Raw genomic sequence first — 25,010 nt, forward strand, 5'->3', positions numbered from 1 at the left:
AAATGAGCTCTGTTTAAAGGGAAATGTTACTGACATAAGATTTTAATAGATTACAGGATCCCCTTTCCAAGGTAAATGCCATGCCGGGGGCCCGTTACACATTAGCAATCATCGTAGAAGATGTTTATTACGATTGATTACATTGACTACGATGTGCAATCAATCATAAAAATCAAGCGTACAATTAATTGCTTACCTTTGTGTTGTCAGGACCAAGGTCATAGAATAATCATGGGAGAAGTTATTTCGCGACCTTTGGGGATAAATGTTGGACTGAAAGAAATGTGAATTACTTTGTATGTCAGGTTTGGAATCGGTATACATGCAGGCCTACCTGATTTTACAATGTCAGCAAATAAGAAACTGCACACTGATTTGAATATGTGGGACTGAACATCATGATATATTCATATTGTCCATAAGGCTTCGAGAGATTGACCAGTCTAGTCTTGTTACATAGTCTTGATTATGGAATGTCAATATCTCATGTTTTTTAAAGAATGTGACGCAGTAGTCAATCTACGGTAGATGTAGACTCATTGCTGATTTTTTTTAGTTCCATCTTTGCCAACTCTCTCTTAGCTGCTGTTTCTTAAAAGGGGTACTCCAGGCTGAAAATAATATGATTTGAACAGATTAAGAAAAATCAGACAAACAAAGCACTGAAAATTTGATCAAAATCGGGCAAGGAATAACAAAGCTACAGGCATTTTAAAGATTTGCACTATTCTAGTGAAACAGTTCTAGGCATGTCTTCATGAATATTCAATGAGCAAGCTGATGATGTTATATCCCCACTTGTTCTTTTGTATTTTTTTCCTTGAAGAACATAAAATATTGGAATAACAACTGATTAATTGCATTAGATATTCATTGCTGCAACTTATTTCATTATATGGGGGAAATATCATTCACACATGTACGATGTAATAATAAAAGGGAAAGTGGGATGTGACATCATCAGCCCATCTTATGAATATTCATCATGACGTGCATACAGTATAACTATTTTCACAATATATTACTCAACTTCAAAACTAAATAACTTTTCCATTTGTTATCAGATTTTGATGAAATTTTCAGCATTTTGCTGTATTTAAATCGACATATATCGACAACACACTCAACCATAACAAATGATTTCTGTGATTAATTTTTATTATTATTTTATTATTTTTTATTATTTTGTTTGGCGTCACCTGTGCCTGGGAGGCGAAAAGCGAACTGAATCACTATGACCCGCAGGTCTCTCCTCCCGATATAACTGATTGGGGGAATTAATCATCATGCTTGGTACAAAAGGAGTAAGGACCCAGGTGTGCAGCAGGCAAAATATTATATTCTAAAAATTATTTTGGGGCTCTCTTCCACTCATACCTGATGTGGCTATAGGGTCCGCATTACTTCTCAGAAATGTAAACATCTTTCAACCCTTGAAAAGAATCCCTATATGTTTAGCATCTGGGGGAGTAATTCCCTTTAATACATCTTCAGGTTTGTTGCAAGTTCTTCACATTTTTATGCTACTAGTAATATGGTACGTAAACTGTAGAACCCTCCCAGTATGAACCCCTTTGAATATGCATATACTGGCTATGCTTCCGTATGTCTCCAAAGTATCCTTGAGACGTTGTTTTCCACTGATCTGGGAATGGGTATGCCAAAGTGGCTTTTTTATATCTCGTTGGCTATTCTATTATATAAGATCAACCCTGCTTCTCACTAGTGAAAAATTCATGCATCTATCATCCTTGAAAAGAATTCTTACAAGCATAGCAGGCAACTCCCCTCTGCAAATTCTCAATATTCTACCATATCATGCTTGAAAGTTACATGTATGTTCCCCTTTAGGAATTGTTTGCTTAGCTATGCCCCCGATAAGACTCCTCAAAATTATTCTGGAGGGGCTCTTTTCAACTGATCTGGGAATGAGTGTGCTGCTCTCATGTAAAATGCATGAACTCCAGTGGAATGCATGGAACATTGACGGGGAACAATGTGGCTGAATTGAGGAGTGCAAGCCCGAGATAGTGATCGTGATGGACGGGAATGTCGAAATGCGCTGACAGCTTCGAAAAATTTCATGTGTGGGTCTCTTTGGAGAGGCCTTGATTTGGATGTGCCTCGCAGATGCAAGATGACTACGAATACATTCAAGCGACGATCCTTCGGCTGAGAAGCATATATTTGACTTTCAAAAGATGTTAAATTGAAAACTCAGTTGCATTATTTTGCATGGTCACGACTGAGGACGTTGATCTTCTAGGTTTGATAGGATTCTCAAGATTATTCATTGGATTTTCTCCATTTTAGGTAGTTGGTAGCATGGACCCTACTACATTGTTGGTAGCAAGACTAATGCAATGCTAAGATGCTGATGTAAACCTGGGCAATATTTTCTTTATTCATTGATATATTTGCGTTTTATTTAAAACAACAAATATATACGTATTTGGAAGTTCCAAGCACCAGAACAGATACTGTTTGTATAATCAGAATATAATAAAATACAATGTAGATGAAGGCAAAATATATAATTCATAATAAAACACGAACAAATAACAGATGAATGCATAATTCATAACAAAAAAGTATTAAATAAGTTCAAGAGCAAAATAAGGTTAGCAAACTGTGCATGTCAAATGAATAATAAACAAAAAGATGAAAATAACAAACAAATCAGTCAGTGTGAGAGCAATATTAATTTATTTTTTAAAACTGGATTGTCATGCTGGATGTGAGAATTTCCTGACTTTTTACCTCAGCCCATTTTACATCTTCCCTTAAAAAGAGAAATTGAATCGATCACTCAAAAGAGAAAATTAGAAGCAACAAGGAAGGTACAAAAAAGGGAATAAAAGTCGAAAGTGGCTCTTTTGATGGATGGGATTATAAGCAATCTATGACAGTGATAGGGGAGAATACAGGCCATCAATGATGATGTCTTCTTGTAATAAAAAATCTCCTAGCTGCACTCTTAGGGTGCGTTCTTGCTCAACCACAAAGGCATTTTAAAACACGTTTCTAAGTATTTTTTGTGTCCTTTCCACCAGTAATCAAACTTTTCATTGCAAAAAATATTTTTTAAGCTAATCAAAACCAAGGATTTTGCTTTGTTATTGTAATAAATGAATTGCAAGTCGTCATTAATAACAATTCTCAGTAATGAAGAAAAAAACAGGCCCTTCATGTCAGAAATGAATTGTGCTGTACATGTATGAATGTAGTCTATATACACAGACCTTTTTATTTTTAATAGTGCATAGTGTAGAGTCTGAAGTGGCGAGACTAGATTCATTCAGATACCGTAGCTGCTTCTACCATTCCATTACACATATAAAGTTTGGAGTATGGTAGTCTCTACCCTAGACATGGTATTATTTTTTAAGTGTCAAATGTGAGTCTGTTCGATTCCCAACTCTGTCATTGTCTCCACTTTGATAAAAAGGCCCGAGAGTGATATCTGTCGTCTATAACGTCAGCCACTATGACTGATTAACCTAGACGTAAAATGTTTCCTCGGTAATTGGTTATATACCAGCTTGGCGTTTATCAGCAAAAATGCTGTCCTGCCGAGTCCCTACAGGAGTTACAATAAACAGAAAACAGAAAAAACAGACTAGTAGGAGTTAGTAAACTTAGACTGTTTCAAAAGGGGAAGTTCACCCTGACAATAGTTTATTGTGAAAATAGCAGAAAAATAGGGAAAATATTGGTGAAGGTCCAAGGAAAATCCATTAAAGAGGAGGAAAGTTGTTAGAATTTTAAGATCTTGATTTATGATGTCATATACGAGCAGGTGCCCCATATGTTGTGTCATATAAAATGCATTAATTTCAATATTCTAATGGTTCGTGATGACTAAAAATTGTCTTCTTTCAGAATAAGCAGGTGTGAAATAATTTGTCCGATGATAATGTATAAAGATAAATTCCAGTTCTGGTAACGATCTCAAAATGACTTGTTACAGAATCTAATATAATGACCACCCAAGTGTCTGTTTGTATGAATAAAAAATATGTGCCAAAGGATTCTGGAAGAAATTGAGTAATTGCTGAGAAATAAGCAAAATAAGCGCGGATTCGGTCACTTCCGTCGGGTCTTTATTCCAGCAATAATAATACACTGTCCCACGTGTGCCTATCTGTGTTGGCGATTTTCAGTGTGATCGTATTTCAGCTTAGATTTTATGATTTCACAAAGTTCAGTTCATGTAACTGTACCAGATCTAGATCCACGATGAAATAGTCTTACTTCAACTTGCTTTTACAGACTTTCTCACGAAATTAGCGTTTTACTGCAACTACTATCATTTAGCTTTAATAAAACCCATTTTCAATTTTTTGACAAAATGACTTTTAATTGATTTTCTTGTTAATTCACAATACATGTGATCCTGCTCACATGTGACATCACAAATAAAAAATATTAAAATTCTAATAACTATTTAAATCTTTGATGGATTTTCCTCAAACCTTCACCAATATATTTTTTTTCTGCTATTTTTACAATAAACTTTTTTGTCAGGGTGTACTTCTCCTTTAAAGTCGTTTTAACCTAAAGTTTTTTTTTTTCCTGGGGACATGTTGATCAAATATTCCATTAACCTGTTACTGTGAATGATTGAACGTGAGTTCGTGGAATATAGATTGCATTACTTCTCGTCTTTCCCTGCTGATTCTTATTAGTAATTCATTAGCTTCTGAATTTTGTGGGGTCTGTGTATATAGTGGATTTATGCAGTTGAACAGTCAACAATAGTAAATGGAAATTACTGAAGCTTGCTTATTTTTTCCCTTGTTTTCTATTTGAGAACACCATCAACATAAAGTTCCTAAATTTGAAGATAATAAGTTTCTCTGAATATCTTAGACATTAATAATCTGACATGATGACATCTCCTCTCCTTTCTCTTTATAAACCAGAAATTACGACTGCAGTGCAGTTCCTGTGCGGTGATCTCCAGTTCCGGTCAACTTCTTAACAGCAGCGCCGGTGCGCAGATTGACACCTATCCGTGTGTCCTGCGCATGAACAGCGCCCCCACCAGTACCTATGAGAAAGATGTGGGATCCAAGACGACAGTTCGGGTCATGGGCCACGTCAATTTGTTGAAGGTATTTTTCCTGTTGAATGTCATTCATGATTTTAGATGTTAATCAGTCTTTGCTTCGCTGTCAAGTGAGATAATACTTTGTTTTATAATAATACTCATTTGCTTGCTGCTTTTTCAGTTCTTGAAAATGCAAAAATTTATATAGAGACCAATAAGTATTAAACTCATAGGCCCGTATTCTGAAGTCGGGTTTAACTTAAACTCAGCTTTAAAGTTGTGGTTTAATTATGGAGAGCCAATTGTTACATAAATCACTAACAGTAGAGATAGCTCATTTGGCTCTCAAATCATTCATAATTGTGTAGGAAGTATAAATTGATGATTGTCTTCACCATCGATGCATCAGGAAAGAGCACAGTATTACATAAGAAACATACAACTTAATAAAAATGTTGACACTTATGGCTGCCCATAATTTTAGCACAGAGTTAGACCATGGTCTAAGTTAAACCTGACTTCAGAATACGGGCCATTTAGACTAAATTGGAAATAGAAAATAAATGAAAAACTGGGTAGAAGCAAAGAGAAAATAAGACTTGCTCTCCCCAGAGAAACCGTACCCAAATGACACCCCCTTCAATGACAACTTGCCTGTCATTGGTAACTCCTAGAAATGTTGTCCTAGACCTGTCTTGTTGTGCAGCCCCTGTTCATCACGAGTGTTATATTTGCATTTTCTTCCGACCCGAAGGTCAACCAGAGCGACGCGGAGCAGATGGAGATCTTCATCAACAAGACGACGAGAACAGAGATGCTGGTCATTCCTTGGCTCTACACCACCAGAATCAACAAGAGACGAGACAAGCACTACAACATCGCCAAGAACTTCTCCAAGGTCTACCCGGACACCGAGTTCTACGTCCTGTCCTCTGGGAAGATGATCTCTGCAGAGAGCATCTTCCAGCGGGAGACTGGTATCACAAGGTGAGTTAAGAAGAAGGATGTTTGAATCTACTTCAATATGCACTTTTTATTAGCCATAGAGATCAAAATGCAAATTAATGCATAGAAGGGTTATGGCTAATAGGCGATCTATAGGAGCCAGGAGGGTGTTTTACAAGAGTTAAGTGTGACCTTGAGTAATGATTAATGCCATCGCGCACACAGTATCCAATGTGTAACCTCCTTGATGACTATGCAGTAGTGTGTGCCCTCTAAATACAGTATGACCTGACCAATGTAAGGATGCCTTATATACTGCATGCAAGTGGGAATTAAATGCGATTACAGTTGAGCTTAAATCTTTGTGAAACTCCTATCCTAGACATCCTAGACCTACTGATGTGAATATGTAACACCCCCAGGCTTTTGTCTGATTCCTACTTTCTTCTCCCTACGATCAGCTGTTTGATCGAGCTCTCATTGCACAAAATTTGAATTATTTGGCAATGGGCATGATTTCTCAGTTAAGAAATAGATCATTGCCTGAATGACCTTGTTATACCTTACTTACTTACTGCCCGTTAATGCCTCCTGGCATCTTGGGCAGCAACAAAAGCTCTCCACTCCCGTCTGTCTTGGGCCAGTCTCTGAAGTGATCCCCAGGTCTGTCGGAGGTTAGACATTTTGCCCTCCACGGTCCATCGCCAGGTGTTCTTGGGTCGACCTCGTCGAAAGATGCCGACAAGAGAGTATGGAAGACAAACTTATGAAAAGGAGGTGGAGATGGATCGGACATGTATCAAAAGAAGTGGATGACATTACAAGGCAGCACTTGTTATACCACAGGCTACTTAAGCAATATTTATTTTGCAAACAAGGAGGAACAACAGTTACAATTTACTGTTCGGAAAGTCAAATATTCTTTTATTTTAATTCATATCACAAAATTAGTAACTACTCCCGCCCAACGACAAATCTATAAGTTGAAAAAAAATGTTTTCATTATCAAAGCTTAAACTCAAAGATTTCATATCAATTCACTTTGAATTTCTTTTACGTCATAATAACGAAGCTATTAAAAAAGCCACCTGACGTGCTTCTAGGTATGGTTTTGTCTTCGATATGAAATTGATTCAACCTCGCATAGTACTTGCGCAATATGAGTGTATCATATTCTAAGCTTTCAATGGGGTTGGCATGGAAACAGCAATTTGAGTCGGCTCATTGATTATTTTCTTGGTGTTTCTGTTGCAGCTTTAATAACTGCCTTTGATATTTAAAAGGAAAGTAAAGCCAACAAATATAATTGGAACCTAATAAGAAGATGCCACAGGGATGTTAATGACATATTGAAAAATATATCAGACTGTCTTGCGATAGGATTGTATTTTGTAATTAAAGAGATATTGAGAGGAAAATATCAATTGATTTCAGAAATATGAAGATATGAACGGATACAGCATCTCAACTTCATGTAGGATTGGAAATTTGAGTGAATTTTTCCAGGTTATGTATAATTTTGATGGGTTTTTCATTTTTTGTTTTCACTATGTGGGTGAAAATCTATGCGACTACTGTATGAATTATAAAGGAAACCCTGTCCTTGAAATAAAAGAAAAATGTTTTTTTTTAAATCCTGTTGGATAGAACAGATAGGATTACAAGTAGAACATCAAACAAGCAAATCTATCGATTACTCCTATCCCTGAAATAACTATGACAACAACAACAAAATACCCAAACAGGTATGAAAACAAAATGACTGATGAATCCTGTGTAAGATCGGGTATTTGTGGTGTATTTTGCTAGACCAACATTTGGTAGAATTTTCAATTCTCTATATCTGCTCATGAAAACATAGCAAAAAAAAAGCATATCATGAAATTCATCAATTGCCTCATGCAATATTTCATACTGGTAAATTTCATAATCGCTCTTAGATCAGAAATCCCCTGGAAAATTACCGAAGAACATTTTCATTACCTTAATGCAAGGATTATGATATAAAGAAAATATTGCTGAAATCGACTCCATGAATTGGATCTGAGGCGATTTTGCGATGGAAAAAAAATGGTGTAATAAACACTTGAGATTCGAGAGACGTACATCAGTAGGAGGATCATCATTAGAATCTTAAGATGCTAGAGGTTTGCCCTGAGAAAGTAGATCACACTTCCCCTAGTTCTGAGGATCGTTTACATCCATGCAACGATTTGGAAAACATATTCAGATGATATTAATTTCATATTTCACATACATGTATTTCTTATTGTCTACAGGCTAAATCAGGCTGAATGAATGTCTCTTTTTCCTCTTCCTGATTCCAATAATCCTGAGTTGTTTGCAAATGTATATACCAAAGCAATCGGTATGGATCTCACTTATCTTTTGTTGAACCATGAATTTCTTTAAGCATGATCTGACCAAAATATAATGATATTGCACACAACTGGGAATTCAAATGCAATATCCTTATTAGTCTTTGTGAAACACCCCCTTTATACTAACTTTATTACAACACAAACGCACGTCTTCATGCGCTTTCTATAAGCTTTTCCGCTCTTTTCTCTCTTCTTTTCTCTCCCGCTTTTCTTCTCTCCCTCTTTTCCCTTCTCTGCTGTGATGGTACAATGGTACATTACTGCAGGCATGATGCATGATTCGTGATTTCAGCAGATGATATTATCTCTCATAATGTCTCCTAACCCTGGGGGAAAGAAGGTGAACTTGCATCTCTGATGATGACGGCTTCATGCTAGGGCATTGTCAATATTCTTAGTGCATGTAAAGGGTAGGGGGAGAGTGAGGGAAAGGGTGAGAGAGAAAGACAAAGAGAGTGAGAGTGAAAGTCCGATAAAGAGAGAGGAGGGGGAGACAGACTTAGAGAAATGAATAGATAGAGAGATAGAGATATATAGGTAGATAGACAGACAAAGACGGACGGACGGACAGACAGACAGATAGATAGATAGATAGATCCTGTAGACAGATAGATAGATAGAAAGAAAGACGGATGGACGGACAGATAGACAGATAGATAGATAGATAGATAGATAGATAGATAGATAGATAGATAGATAGATAGATAGATAGATAGATAGATAGATAGATAGATAGATAGATAGATAGATAGATAGATAGATAGATGTAGGTAGGTAGATGTAGGTAGGTAGGTAGATGGACAGACGGACAGATAGAGGGAGACAGACAGAAAAAGAGGAAAGAGAGTGAGAAAAAAGTAAAGATAACGTCATGAGGAATTATTTCATTGATAAAGAGCAGTAATTGAGATAATTTGTTGATGGGGGACAGGAATTAAAGATATCTAGGTGATTCTACCTCCAAAAGTCCCATTATAATTGAATAAAGGGGTGAGAGGAGAGAGACAGAAGTACAGGGAATAAAAAAAATTTGATTAACTGCATGTACAGTATAAAAGCATAGGAATTATGGGCATTTGTTTGCTATGGAGGGCTTCCTTATTGGTAGGTGGTTAGAAATGAATAGTGCTGGCCAAGGCCATGAAAGAGATACTGAGAGCCTGAAATAAATAATAATTAAAGAAAAGTAGATCGAAAAAAGACCAAGTATAAGTTAAATGTTATCCTACATGTATGTGGTCCTCTTTGTTGATAAATAAATGAAAATAAAAGTGTCTTGGTGTATTGATTTTAGATTCTTCATTTTAATCAGAGTCACAAATGAGACTCTTACTTCACCAATTCAGTTTCCTTTAAAAAATAAGTCTTCCATTTCTGTACTGTACTGAACTGAAATTGGAAGAATGCATACCTGGGGCCCGTCTTTCAACTATGGAAACTATAAAATGCATGTTTGTTTAAAAAAATTCTAGATATGAATGTATATCCATAAATTCATTGATATCAATGACAATTTGGTGTGTTCTCCTTTGTTTACAGAGAACATTTTGCAAATTTCCTGTAGAAAAAATTATGACACTGATGGATTTCCATAAAGTTACGATCGATTGGATCAGTCGTAATTCTTTGTAAGACGGGGCCTAGGAGAGCATTCTATGAGACAGAATATATAGATTGTGATTTTCACTTGCTGTAGTTATAAGCTACTGAAATCCTGGCATCTGATTGGCTCAGAGCAGATCAGTGACTATGTTTCATGAAACACCGACTACCCTGATGGGAATTCATTAATTGAAATGTAGTGTCGTTGCTACAGCCTGGGTTATAATGTTGCACTATTACCGGTATACATGGCATGGAAACTTCTGATAAAAGTTAGTTTTGAGTGGTATACTGTATATAACTAGGAATCATCATTACTTAAAAATGTCAGCAGACTCAGAACAGGAGTCGCTTTCAATCACGAGCATGTATGTGTGATTCCTTTTTCTCGTACTGCATAATTAGGCGCATTACCAAGTAAATGAATTAAGTTTGCAGCATTAACATCTCAGGAAGCTAATCGCGAGGCCCTGGGGTGATGTATATTACTTTTCATCACACCGAACCTAGTTAATAGGTAATGGGGAAAAACCCCATGAAAATACAACTACATTAGTTTGACGTCTTCGTTCTCCCTCTGTAAATGGATTGAAGCGGTTTATGCATCCTCTGTTCACACTGTTATCTGAGGGGTGGGAAATTTCTGCGTCTTGGAGAATTCTTCGATAGTCTCATTGAGGGCGTCTGCACCATCCCGAGTTTTCAAATTAGCGCGCTATTTCTGATCCGACAAATTATCCTGATCTGAACAATCTCGAGATTATTTGCAATGGAGACGCAATTATCGCGCTAGTTCGTACGATTAATCTCGAGATTGCAATCCCAAGTCAACTTAGGATTATTTGCAAAATAGCGCGCTATTTTACGAATTATCGCGCTAATTCGTAGGTGCAGACGCACTCGGGATTATTTATTCACGGCGTCAGACCATAATGCATCGATGCCTCGCTCGAGCAGGAATCGCTCTTCTTGCGATGGTGGAGACGGGGTTTCTTGAATCTCGAGATTAATCGTGAAGAGGGCCGATCGGGCTAAAATCTCGTGATTGAGCAAACTCGGGATCGTGCAGCACCGCCTATTGTCACAGAGATTCAAGTATCACTCCTTGCCCATCAATGGATGAGTCTGCAGACAAATTTGGAGGAGAGAGCGACCTTGAGAGGATTGATTTGGCTCAGCTGTTTTCCTTGAACATGTGCATTTCCAAAGCATGCAGGGATGGCGTACCCTTTCATAGCAATGTTAAAGTGTTGTAATGGGGGGGGGGGCACTCATGTATAATGGCGCTATGTGTATGTGCAGCCCTCACTCCCCCCCCCCCTTTTTCGCGCCTTGCCAGGAGTTCCCAAACAGATCATTTTCACCCTTTTTGAATGACCAACCCGTTCTCCCCCATTCCTAAGCCCCTTGTTTTAGGAATCGGTTTTCGAAGATTCCCATTTCATGTTAAATTCCAGGAATTACCCGCATTAAATTTTCAGAGTTTCATCTAGTTCTGAATCCCTTCATTTCATAGTCTGAATCCAGGAGTAGTGCCAATAAACTGTTTATTTTTTTGTGGTGAATTATGCGTTTACTTTTTGTTTGAAACTTCATGTCAATGCGAAACCAATAAATGTCTCAATCAATGATCATGATCATGATGAGTGATAAATTCTCTAAAATTTGAATGCTGGAACAACAACAAAAGTACATGTACATATAACTGGCAGGGCATTTGGAGAGGGTTTCTTTCAGTAAAGTATTTTTCCGTATTATTATTATTATTATTGTTATTATTATAATGCCTTGATAAGAATTTGAAAGATCGCAATATCGTTCCTCTAGTGAATATCACTTCTCTGTATACAGTCTGTAAAGTATACTTTGTGTATCCCCCTTTTCTTTTCTGATATTTACTGTACCTTTCTGTGTTGTTTTCAATCAAATTTCAAACTACTTATATGCAGCTTTACTTGTTCTGAGCAAATGGCTTGATGAATTTAGGAAGAAATTTGTGTCTGAAACTGACAAGAAACCACATGTGTGTTGACAGTCTATTGAATTATGTTTCCTCCGTATCTGCCGAAATTGTCAACATGTACGCATTCATTCCTAAATTTTGAAAAATCTACTTTGCTCATGTTCTGCTGCTGTCTTTAAAGTGTATTCCTCTTCAAGAATTTTTTTATTAAAACTGAATTATTATTAAAAGAAAGGAGATTCAAGGATCTGTTTTGAACCTTGCTATACTTACATGACCAAACGGCCTCCTCACTTAAGTTAGGCTGTAGACATTTACTAATCTAATATTTACCCAGACCAAGGTCTTTTTAAAGTAAAGACCCGAGAGCATTAGCCAGCAAAAACTCAATTCTAAATCTCACGGCCTCATATCTTAATGAATCAGCAACGTTTTGTTGTGACAGGAACCTCGCTGTAGAAATATAGGGACAAGGACTGTTATGAAATCCAAATGATTTGTTGATTAGAAGTATTAAATGTCTCAATGGGGAAAGGGCATTGAGCGAAACATAAAGTGAAAGCTATGGTTAATATTACTATAAAGAAGTAAGTCCTGCAATAAAAAAATCCTTCATGTAGGTGAAAAGTTTAGGTCAAATTTATTATATACCAGTACTTTTTTAAAGGTAAAAATCATTGTGCACATACACACTACTCTTAAATTACTTCAAATGTATGTGTATATTTTTTAGGTCTTAAAACATGATAATTTTTTTAGGTAAAAAAACAGTAATGGGGAATTTGCTGAAGTTTTAATAGTATTAGCATTCCAAGTTTTATGTAATATCTTTTAAATGACAATCTCTTGCAGTTAATCAGTTAGCTACATGATATTTCTCCCTTAATTTCAAAATAATTTGATTTGAAAGCTCGTAATAAATTGTGGTCATATACATATAGCCCACAAATGGAACATGACTGTGTATTTCTTATTGATGATTTAGGCTGTTATTTTAAACATGATTATTGATATGTTTAATGCTGTTGTTTTCAACAGTTATATTGATGATGTACAGTAATGCTGCTATTTTCAACATGAATATTAGGCCTAATATTTTTACTGCTATTATTTTACCACAAATATGTATACCTCTATATGATTTTCGATATGATTCTATCTTAATGCTATTGTTTTCAACGAATCTTGATTTTTTGAATATTTTATTCTCTTCAGGAAAGATGCTAAGACGTGGCTTTCCACGGGCTGGATGACCCTGCTGTTTGCTCTCGATGTCTGTCACAAGATTGATGTCTTTGGATTGGTGCCGGAGAATTATTGCAAGTAAGGATCACTTTACACCTATCAATCTAATATCAATTACATTGTTTGTTTATGCTTTATGATGCACTAAAAAGTATTGGGTTTCAAAATGTAAACTATCCATCTAGAGAGAGGAATAAGGATACACCCACAGCTAACATGATATTAAAGATAAATACCAGTTTTGGTAACTAGCTCAAAATGAGTTTGAACAGAATTCGATAAAATTACCACTAAAGTGTTTGTATGTATGAATAAAGAATATGTGCCAAGTGACTCTAAAAGAAAATGCGTAATTGCTGAGAAATGAGCAAAATCAGCACGGAATTCCATCAAATGTCCGGTATTTTTCCGAGCAATATTAATACACTGTCCCACATATGCTTTGCTGTGTTAGTTGTCATCAGAATTATCGGTTTTCAGCTAAAATATCAAGAATTCACAAAGATAAGTTTATCTCACTGTACCAGATCTAGATCTATGATAATATTGTGGCAATTAAACCTTGATTTTAAAGACTTTCTCATGAAATAATTGTTTGCTGCAACCACTGTCTTTTACCTTCAATGCGTCTGTTGTATGTTGGAAGTTGCAAGAGGTTTAGAGTGGCTCCGTCCTGTCGGATGGCAGGACCCTGTGAAACGAAGCTTAGCGATTGATCGTGGATCTGATTTCAGTGATTGATTGCATTGATTATTGTGTATGATCAATTATAAGAGTTAGCCCCACGATCGATAGCTGATTATTTCACGAAGATAAGGAAAAGAACGTAACATTTTAATAAACAGAACATGTTTCAAGGTTCACACCTCATCATCAGCCTAACAGACCTGCCAACCAGTACGTTTTAGCCGTATTTTAGTATGTTTTTGCAACCAAAATACGGCAGTACGTTTTTTCTTTGAAAAATACGTTTTTTGTAATAATTTTTTATTTTTTATTTTTATTTTTTACTAAATCGTAATTTATTGAGAAAAATAATCTCTATATGTCTCTATTTCATTAAACGTACACAAATATGGTTATTAGATCAATGTAATTTCAGGTAACTTTTTTTTTTTCAATCATTTTGTTAAAACCAGGGTGAAGATATACACATGTTTTAATGTTTTTTTTTCATCTGCAAGAGCAGTGCGCATTTTAGCTTGCATGCAGCCAGAGCGCCGCGATGAGCGAGTGCGCCAAGCATTTTATTATGAAATACACTTTTTTTGGGAAAAATACAGTTTTTTTTATCACAGAATACAGTTTTTCATTCCCAGAGGTTGGCAGGTCTGCATATTTATCTCACATGGTAAAAATACTGATTTTTTTGTCAAAATACTGATTTTGGGGGATAAGAATACTGAAAATGCAAAATACAACTTGGCAGCTCTGGCCTAATATCATAAACCGAGTCACTGGTATTTATACATTTGGGATCTCAAGGTAATTTCAAGAATGTACGTGTAGTTTAATACAACGGTATGTGGAACAGGGTGAATTTAGAAAGGAGTGAAAGTAAAAATTATGTCAGTATGGGTGGGTTGATAGTATTCTTCTTTGAAGGAAAAAGAGATTGAAAAAGAGAGGGGGAGAAAGGGGATGAGTGAGAGGGGAGGGGAAAAGAGGGATTGGGAGAGAGGGAGATAGAGAGAGGAGGGGTGGGGGTTGGATGGGCAAGGGAGAGATTATTTCTTAAATCTTTGTGCAGCTTTGAAAACGTCCTTAAATCAGATAAGATGTGAAGTGGAGTTTAGGTTGGTAGAGTGAAGAGTTCAAATATGCTGAAGCAAGCAGTTCTTAACAGGACTAACAATTATAATGAACTTCAAACCCCTTCAATCTTTTCACAGAACGCACCCCAATGATACCACACCTTACCATTACTACGACACCGAGTTCAAATCCCAGTGCACGTACTACAAGGAGAGTGAGGAACATCTCACGTTTGGCCATCTCTTTGTGACCGAGAAGGCCATCTTCGCCCGCTGGGCCACCAAGTACAACATCAACTTCCTCCACCCCACCTGGAACGTGACCGTCTCCAACTCGTCGGCGCCGCTGGACACGCCATTCATCAAGCTCTTCCACGAGGCGCAGCTCAACAAGACCAAGCAGAAGTCGCATCGGCACCGCTCGTTCCTCGGCGCTCGCATCCGGCCCCGCAAGCCGCCCGTCATCGGCCCCAAAACGAAGGAAGAGGCGGAGAAGGAGAAGTACCAGAAGCTGACGCACGCCATCATGTTCATCGTAGCCATATTTCTCAGTTTGGTGGTTTTCCTACTCCTGTTTTTACTGGCAAGTCTCTTTGTCTTTTGTTTCTATTTATAACGCAATATTCTCGAAGTGACGCATTGTGATCAGCTTGACCAACAAAATGTACATATATCTATATGATGATAACTTATTCCATTCTACTCTTTAAATGATTCACTTTATTATCTACAAGCAGGTATAATGATGATTGTGACCTTGATTTTTTTATGAGAAATTAACGCACTTGTCTTTAAAGTGGTGCTGAGTGTAGTTTATCAATTAATTTATTTTATTGGCTATTCCTCAGAATATATGTCAATATCTGTTATAAAATATCCATGTCTATTATTGACTTGCATGTTGTCACTTTCACAGCTAGCATATATTGAATATGGAAGGGTAATTTGATCAAAGCTATTTGTAATAGTTTTCCCTCCACGTCAATCTAATGAAAGGTCAAAGGTCGTTCATGATGCTGTCATCGGTTATAGGGGTTGATTGTAAGATCATATCAGTCTTGCCCTTGACAGTTCTGTCAATCTAATTTTATGTTTTGAAGACCTGCACGAACGGAATGAAATACCATTCAAATGGGGCATTCTTGTACATGCATTTAATTGGCTCATCTTCATCAGCCTGAGCTCTTCAAATTGGCCATGTATTTCTGGTCGAGCAAATTATCTCAATCAGAATGCTCTCAAGGTCAGCTGAAAAGAAAACCCAGTTAGTGGACTATTTCAAGGATTTCATCAAGTTTACAATCCCGGTGGGTGTTTCATGAAGCTGTTCGTAAAGTTACGCATGACTGGAACATGTTCTTAGGTCATAAATCAATTATATAGGGATATCATTTAGCACAAGGAAGGATCACCAGTCATTCGTAAAGTCATTCGTATCTTACGAACAGCTTTATGAAACACCCACATGAGTCTACTTTTGAAGTAACATTAACCCGTTCCTTTAACCTTGATGAGGGCTAATTTGGGTAGAACATCACGGTAGATAAAAGTTGGACTTGTGGAGAACCAGCCATTGCCTCTGCGGCTTTGCACGGAATCTGTGGTGAAATTGAAACCATCCATTATGGCAAGATGAGACATATCGTACAACGACACATGTTTTGAGTCATTAAACATGGGACTCGTGAAAAGAATGCCAAAAACATCTGTCACGTACAGCGTAATAATCGGCAGCAGAAAGAGTGATGGCGATGAAGGAAGAGAATATTAGGATCTTTGGAATAATTCTTAGATGGCTTTGCTTACAGATGTTGCATTTTTTTTAATGGGGGGGGGGGGGAGAGGACTGTAGTGGAGTTAGTATCATGATTGTTGTTGTTATTATTATTATACTCTGGAATACTGTTACATTCCCTAGTCTGACAAGCACATCTTACAAAAACACTTTTATAGCAGTAGAAATTGTTCATCCGAGAAAACTGTAGATAGGCTTAGCTAGACATTAATTAACCTCTTTGCCAAAATCATGCCAGACATTTGCCAATCTCTATTGCATAAAAAATAAGCAAACATCTATGGCAATATAAAGTATTCAATGAATTATCTTGTTATTGCTTTTGTTTGAATAATGGATGCTAAAAAGAAAAACAAAACAAAACATATTTTATGTATTTTCCTGTATTTATGATGTATTCTTGTACTACATGTAGAACAGTGACCTATCTCATTGCATTTAGAGCTTTGAGTAAATTAAGAGTAATATACATACAGTATAAATAGTAAATGGTAGGGTTTGAGTAAAAGATAAATTATTCCAGTGTAAAATGCCTGTTTGTTTAATACAAGTCGAATGCAGCAAGTTCCAGGTAAACTCTCTATATGTTCTAGGCATTTAGTATGTCAGGAACATGCATTACCTATTAGGTAGTAGGAAATTGGGAAGCTTTAAAGGCATGTGCTATCGTCTCCGTGTTATTTGTGTGCTTTTCGTCTTATGTTTGCACAATCCTTGCACCATGTTTTTCTGCGAATCGCCTCTTAAAGAATGAAAATCGTCATGTCATGTTACCCTTCGCTTTTGTTATAAGTTGAAAAACACCTGTTTGCGTCTCGCTATTGAACAGTGATGTATTTAAGTCAGATAAAGGTTAAGTAGCCTTAAAGTAGATGTATGATGTAACTTTCAATTAAAAGTAATTTAAAGTAAATCAACAGCCATAAATGATTTGAAAAATCTTTTTTGACATCCCGACTCCAAAATCATGTGGATTTTTTATTCTCTTTTCCCGCCCATGACACGGAATGTCAAGAAAAATACATATTAATGCACACATCTCTACTTTCAATGTTTAATTTTTACATCCAAAGCAGATATTGACCTAGATTTTGTAAAGTGTTTTGACCTTTATAAAGTGCATTGACCTCAGTGAAAGTGCAATGACCATCTGTGCTCCCCCCATTGCCTCTACAGCAGCACATGATGCTGGAGGGCGAAGAGGATGAGGACAAGGAACGCGAGTGGGTCAGTAATTTGGACAGGCGAACGCTCAGCCGCTACCGACATAACTACGGCTATTGAATCCAAATTACATGACCCCCCTTGGCATTTCATGGGCTATATGATGAAATCGAAGGTATACATTCGGGTCGCAAAAATTTATCATTGTTTCATGCTTTTCTTGCTTTTCTTCATCAAACTGGTCCTCCGTCAAATGCTCTGGCAACAATTGTTCCGGGATTGCTTCATTAAAAACGTTTGGGTGGCAAATTGATATGTACATGTATGCTTGGTTTCAAAGGGCTGCTCCTAGTTTGGTTAGGAATTTTTTTATTTGGGCCTTCAGGACTCAACAGTTTCCCATGTTTAGTCAGTCAGATTCAATTATTTGGTTGTTAGTCTAGTAAAAGGATATTTTTTTACTGATGTGCAGATAGGCTACAACACAGCTTGTCTGCTTTATCTATACACCATAAATACTGTCCTTGGTAATACATCTGCATACATTGTAAACTATCCCATCAAAAAGGTGTTCTATTTTTTTCTCTCCAAAGATGTTTGGCTTTAATCTGGGGAATGTTTCATAAACCAAAATAGTCAGTGATTTTCACTGACTAATTTGCTCTGAGCCAGTCAGATGCAAGGATTTCAGTAGCTTATAACAATCACTGGCTATTCCTTTTACTAAAGGTACTGACTGTTGAATATTGTTGCTGGAGCATTTTTTTAATACAAACTTCAAAATTAACACTTCTTCTAAAGGCACGCCTAAACGTCATTCATCATTTTGGGTTCTAATATTTCATTAATTCTAATGAGATTAATCCATTTTGTATTCCAAGCTTGCAGTCTCTAGTTATCATATATTTGGTGGCAATTATTTAACTTTTTTTTCAATCCATTTCATACCATTACCAAGTTTCTTTTGGGATTAGTGGATAGTATCACCTTTGAAAAAAAAAGAAGAGAATATGAGTTGACTCATGTAATTTCACTCGAAAATTGCGAGGATAACAATGATGACCCATGTATTCCAATTGGCGATGTTGAGTTTGTTTACCTAATTCTTAAAACAGATGACTATATTTGATCATATCATGATATCATCAGTGGGTTAACTTATGAGAATATCCAATCATATCATTCTAATGAAACTCGATGAAATAGCATTTGCTTGCATCTGCATTCATGAGTCTCTGATGCTTTTGGCATCTGTTCATTAAAGCAAACATGCATGGCTTTTCATTATTGCAATTAGCAATGCTCATTTCCAGTTCTTATAAACAATCTCTATATTAATTGAAACTGAATCCCATGAAATAACCACAAAGTGTTTAGATTGTGTCTCATGATGATCATTTGCAAAATAAGTTGAGTTGAAAATAGGTATGAACACAATCAAGCATTGCCTTCTGTCAGTATAGGGGTTTTCCAAATCAATGATAATTTACGTTCCCTTTATCACTGTTGGCAATTTTTTGCATTCTTGAATTTAAGCATAGTTTCCAACTTTCCATCTGTTGACAATGTTCGTTGATTTTAAACTGTGTCAGAAAACATACAAGATTTTAAACTATGTCAGAAAACTTACGAGAACAAGATCTACAATGATTTTAAGTTCTTTCTCTCTAGAATTTATAGTTCTCTTTGACTACTGATTTTTGTAATAATTGTCACAAGTCATGTCGAAGCATAGGCAGGTGGGGGAGCATTTTCCTGAAACCTTTATACGTCTAGTCGTCTACTAGCTGCTGATGCATTTAAGTTCGAGCGGTGTACATGAATATGCTGTCACACGCTTTGCGCGATCGTAATTTTGTCCACCCCAGCACTCATAAAATCAGCTCCACTTCAAGAACATACATGTAGTTGTATGACTTTAGTATTCAAGAGACTGCTGATGCTTGATAGATTCCTCTTGATCTGCCTAACGAGCTGAAGATAATCCGTAGAATACAGAATTATCTAATTTCCACATTATACGGGGGCCACTTAGTTCCCATAGGCAACAGGTTAACTGAAGAGAAACATTCACAAACCTAACTTTTCCATACTTTCATTCAGAAGTTATAGTTGATCTTTAGCACTGACGTAGCTTTTCTGATGTAACTCTATCCATTACCCTCAAATATGAGATTGAAGGACCATACCAGTGGAATTTTCAGGTTATACATGTAGGTCAGTTTTCATTATTCTTAGTGCAATTTAAAAGAATTGTATTTCAATATGCTGTCAATTCACCTTGAACTTATTCTCAGAAGGTTAAGTTTTTTTTTGTCAATTAAGGGCCATTTTTTAATTTCCTTATTTTTTATTTTCAATATTTTTGTCATTTATTTTTGTTCTTTCTTTCTTTCTTTTAGGGGGGGGGGGCATTATCCAAGTGGGCATGGCATATTTGATTAATATTTTTTTTACCTCAGTCTTGCATGATGATTGCTTGCATCAGTCATATTTTGTGTGGTTGCAACGCAGCAAATGCATGGCACTGAAAGTGAATGGAATCACTTCGAAAAATCTGTAGTTATCTACCGGTAGGCAAACCAGACAATTGATTGCGTTGGTCATTGTTCACAATCAATCATATCAGCAACTGTACGATCAATTACTAAGCCCTGTGTTACCAGCTCTGTTTAGTCATCACCTCTTCTTCATGTATCCCTGAAGGAACCATTTCACCCCTGATGGATATTATGCCTCAAAGCTAGAGATGAATAACATAATTTTCCCTTCATTATTCGCCAAATGCATTAATGAGTCACTTGGCAAGGAGACGATGAATTGGTGTGCGGTCCATTTATTTAAAATGATGTTTGGTTTTAAAAACAGTGAAGGCTTTGGTTTTACACATTTTATGAAGCCAATTTATAATGGCTGTTTATTTTAATAGGAGAAGTGTAGGCCAAAACTTGGTTGAAACAATATTAGCCAATTTGTTGTCCAAAAAATATAGTTAAAGTAAAATATTAGTAAAATACTAATTTTGTAATCCATCCATTAAAAAAAAGCAGAACTAGTTATTTTCTGGCTAGCTTCAAGCTGTATTGTTTAGGCACCAGGGCTTATTATTTATTTTAATCGTTGTTCTACTTGGCCTTCTCTGTATTCTTGTATTGTACTCCAGAGAGAGCATAACAAAAACTATAGTACCCCCCTCTCATATTCTTTGACTTTCCTTCTTAAAATCTTACGCTTGGACCTGACCGAGACGTATCGATAGCATACAAGTGTGCAGTAAAACCCCCATAAAAATATGAAGACAAATGAAATCCACCCCAATGATGAAAATTTATTTTTGGGGCTTGGTCTTGAAGTAATTCTAGAAGTCTTTCTGAGGTATTTACTCTTCTTGATGTCTGTACGAATCAAGGGTATGGCTTAAGTTTGGCGTTGATGCTTGGTAGTAAAGTTTAGTAGGTTTGAAAGGCATAGAAACCCATTGCACAACACGTACCTAAGCTTCACATTCACAGTCAGTGTATGGTTATGCATGTTCTTTGTAAAAGGGTTCAGTATGATGCTAAATTGTTGCCACTTTGTACTGTTGGCAGTGGCACCCACTTTGAGTTAATTTTGAAGTTAACTTAAATCATGTTTGTCATAGAAACTGCTTTGGATTTCGTAGATGTATTAACAGCCCTTCGGTTTCTCTTTTCCATTTCAGTGCAGTTCGGTCATTCCAGACCAGTGTTTGTGATATCATTTATGGTGCAATTTGAATGATGGCATTCTAATGATTTGATGATGACATTTTAATGCATGAACACATACTTGAATAGCAATCTAGCAATCTTTGTTTGATTTACTCAGTTCAAATTACACAATTTCATTGCCATTAGTGGACACTTAAAAAATGTTTTTAAAAAATCTGGTATTTTTTGTATTGAGACAGTCCTATGTTAAAGAACATTGTAGGGCCTAAAACAGATCCCTGTGGCACACCATAACTTTTTTTTTTTCAATTATTTTAATGTGATTAGAATTAGACATAGAGACTCTCTGAATGCTCTTGAAAATAGTTATTTAATCTTTGTCACATGTGGCAAACTCATATTTGAAGAACAATATGGGACCTAAAACAGGTCCATGTGGCACACCATTGCAAATTCAATGCTGTCATTCTAGAATGATGCCAAAAGACTGTCTGAATGCCCTAGAAAATAATCATATCATCTTTGTCACAGCAAATTCATATCTGACACTCCCTGGATTCTACACTTCAAATCATTATGGTAATGGTTAATTCTTCATGGTAATTGCATTGAATGTACTCTGCAAGATAAGTGGTGTTAAAAGTACCCACCAGTGTTTACAGAGGACCACACGAAGCATTTTACACCAGTGTTAAATCCATGGTGTTTTTGTCAACACCCCTTGGTGTTATAACACATCTTGTCTGTTATTTTAACACTAAAACATCTTGGATTGTGATCCTCTCAAAACACTATCTAGTGCTATTTTAACACCATAGTTTGTAGATGTACTGTGGATATGTTTATTTGTTTTATAAAGGCCTACAGATGGTGAATGTGTATGTGTAAAAGTATAAACATGTAACAAAGCTTGGTATTTCTTTGCTAATCTGTGGGATCATGTCCTTGCACTTTTTCTCCATTTTCACTTCTTCCAATCAATGTTTCCCTGTACAGATTTGATTACTATCATCTTTGTAGATTCCCTGCTATTTTTTTTACATTTATATTTTCCTGTCATTTTCTTACTCCTTCACCTTTCCCATTTCAATGTTATTTTGTAATGCTAAAGTATTCCTATCTTATGTTATAAAGGTTTGGAGGTCTGCATATTCTGTCTTGTTTCTTCGTTCACTTTTCTTCACTCTTTCTTTATTTATTTCTTTATTTCTTTCTTTCTTTTATTCTTTCTTTCCTCCCTTCCTCCCTCTTTATCAATATGCCCTTACTGTCTCTTCTCCTCTCTCTGCCTCCCTCCTCCTCTCTCTGATATCCCCCCTCTCTCCATCTCTCTAGCAACAACCCATCAACACCCACAATATATGATTATATAGTCATGTTGCAAATGTTGTTTCCAATACCGTTCATTTAAAGCCCAGTGCACCCCCAAAACATACAACTCTCATTGCTTTTGATGGGCAAAATGGTCAGGCACTGCTATACAGTGTTGTGTTGTGGTTATGATCCATTCTAGTAATTAAGGTCTGAGTATTGAAGGTAATTGGAGAAATAATGTTCACCGCATCTTCTGAACCACAATTTTTCTTGGACATCAATTGTGTGTGGGTGTGTGACTTTCTGGCAAATCTTCTTGGTTTGTGATTTAAAGAAAATATATATAGATATATCTTCCAGAGGGAAAAAGGGAAATGAAAAGCTCAGCTTTTGAGATGTGATTTATCTCACAAAGTTTGCCTTTATAGGAAAAGAAATTTCCCTGATATCGTCAGCTTTTTGGAACATCTTCATGAATCATTTTTCATTGTCAGTTACTTGTGTTTAAATTGTAGTGCAGGAATACTTCAAATCAGCAGTTATAGGGCTTCAGTTATCAACTGAGTGAATTTTTTTCGTATTCACCTTGAGAATGTTTCTTTCAAAGATGCATATTTTAGGGTTAGGGGCATATATATATATATAAATGTAAAAAAAATTATTATGATATATTCCTATAATATTCTCTGCAACCATCATTAATGCATCCATAATTAGATTTTGCATCTTTTTGTTTTTGTTTTCCCTCCCTTTCTCCCTTTCCTTTGATCATTCTAGTGCCTGCACTCGCAAGATGAGCTTCATTTTCAATAGACCGAAAATACCACCTCCTTAGGGTATGCCAGTAAATCCCTTATATTCTCCTTTGTGTGATTTGTATATATTTTTTTGCATATATATTTAACAACTCTTTACGTATTATTGAAGAAATTTTCAAAAGGAAGGAGAAACACAAATTCTGCAAATAGTTTGGTTGGCATGTTTTTTTTTCCTTGCAGTGTGAGTGGGTACATGTTATCACCACAGGGCAGTTCACACTTGGCATTAGTAGGCCGTGTTTCTACAATCTTTCTGTGAAAAGTGCTGTTAATCATGGTGATAACACATGCTTGATGTGAAGTGGAATGCAGTCAGATCAAAGATGAAGCCATTGTAGCTTGAGCAGCTTGCTTCAAAATAATTTCCAAAATGATAATCAGTTGGACAGTCCTTTCTTCAGTCCAAGTAAATATATTTTTACGTTTTCATGAATGAAATCCCTTTTCATTCCCCTACTCTGCTTCAGGCTTCAGCTGAAATGAACATTGTCTACATCCCTTTTTTATATGATTTCTTTAAATGAAGTGAATTCCTTTCATTAAGCCAATATGAGTTGTTTTTTTTCTAAATTTCTGTGAATGTAGATTGCTGTGAATGTAGATTTCTTTTTATATTCTTTTGTGAACTTGATCTCAATCATTTTTAATTTTAGCATTAAATTGGATTCAATGTACCTGTACATGTATGTGGGTTAAGTTGTTTAGTATCAGAGTGCAGTGTACATGTATACACTTTTATCTCTCACAAATCTTGCCCTTCTAAAATAATATTCTTGATTTATACTTCTCGTTGAGTTGGAATAACCAAAACTAAAACTGCACTTTTCTGCTCTGACTGTTCCATTTTCCTTTCAAATGAATTGCATTACCGATCAGTCTTGGAAATTAATCTCATTCTCTTGAATGAATTGATTTGTTCTGTTGCTAATGCCTCTAATTTCTCCCTTCTACCGTATCTAATTCCCCCCCCCCACAAAGCGTGGGCTTGGTGCTGTGTTGTCTCTATGGGAGAAATCTAATATATTTTTTTTACTCTAATATCTTCGTCTGAACCATTAAGTACGCCATCCTGGTGCCAGTTGAAATGTTAACTAATACCTCTCTTCTAATAGATGTTTACTGGATCCTAATAATTTTGTATGCATGGTTTGATTATAAAAACTTCTCTGGGGGTATCCATTTCCTTTGATTTTTTAAAGGATAATAATCACTTATTCTTTTTTCAGTAATTTTGCATGATTTTGCCGTGTCCCCCCCCCCTTGTATGATAATTGGAATTACTTG

The 25,010-nt window shown here is 36.2% G+C and overlaps 1 protein-coding gene across 1 annotated transcript in view; it reads left to right on the plus strand.

Moving 5' to 3' along the window:
• The first annotated feature begins 1,286 nt into the window (after positions 1-1,286).
• The window catches only part of LOC129271764 (alpha-N-acetylgalactosaminide alpha-2,6-sialyltransferase 3-like), a 32,915-nt gene continuing 9,191 nt past the window's right edge, over positions 1,287-25,010 (plus strand). Inside the window, exons 1-7 of the mRNA XM_064106622.1 lie at positions 1,287-1,316; positions 4,926-5,117; positions 5,808-6,040; positions 13,160-13,267; positions 15,082-15,526; positions 17,915-18,077; positions 23,686-23,744. Of these exons, the coding sequence (XP_063962692.1) occupies positions 1,287-1,316; positions 4,926-5,117; positions 5,808-6,040; positions 13,160-13,267; positions 15,082-15,526; positions 17,915-18,022 (1,116 nt within the window). The 3' untranslated portion in view covers positions 18,023-18,077; positions 23,686-23,744. The remainder of the gene's footprint in view (positions 1,317-4,925; positions 5,118-5,807; positions 6,041-13,159; positions 13,268-15,081; positions 15,527-17,914; positions 18,078-23,685; positions 23,745-25,010) is intronic.

The sequence above is a fragment of the Lytechinus pictus genome, chromosome 11 (genome assembly GCF_037042905.1).
Source record: "Lytechinus pictus isolate F3 Inbred chromosome 11, Lp3.0, whole genome shotgun sequence".
In the NCBI taxonomy this organism is placed as follows: domain Eukaryota; kingdom Metazoa; phylum Echinodermata; class Echinoidea; order Temnopleuroida; family Toxopneustidae; genus Lytechinus; species Lytechinus pictus.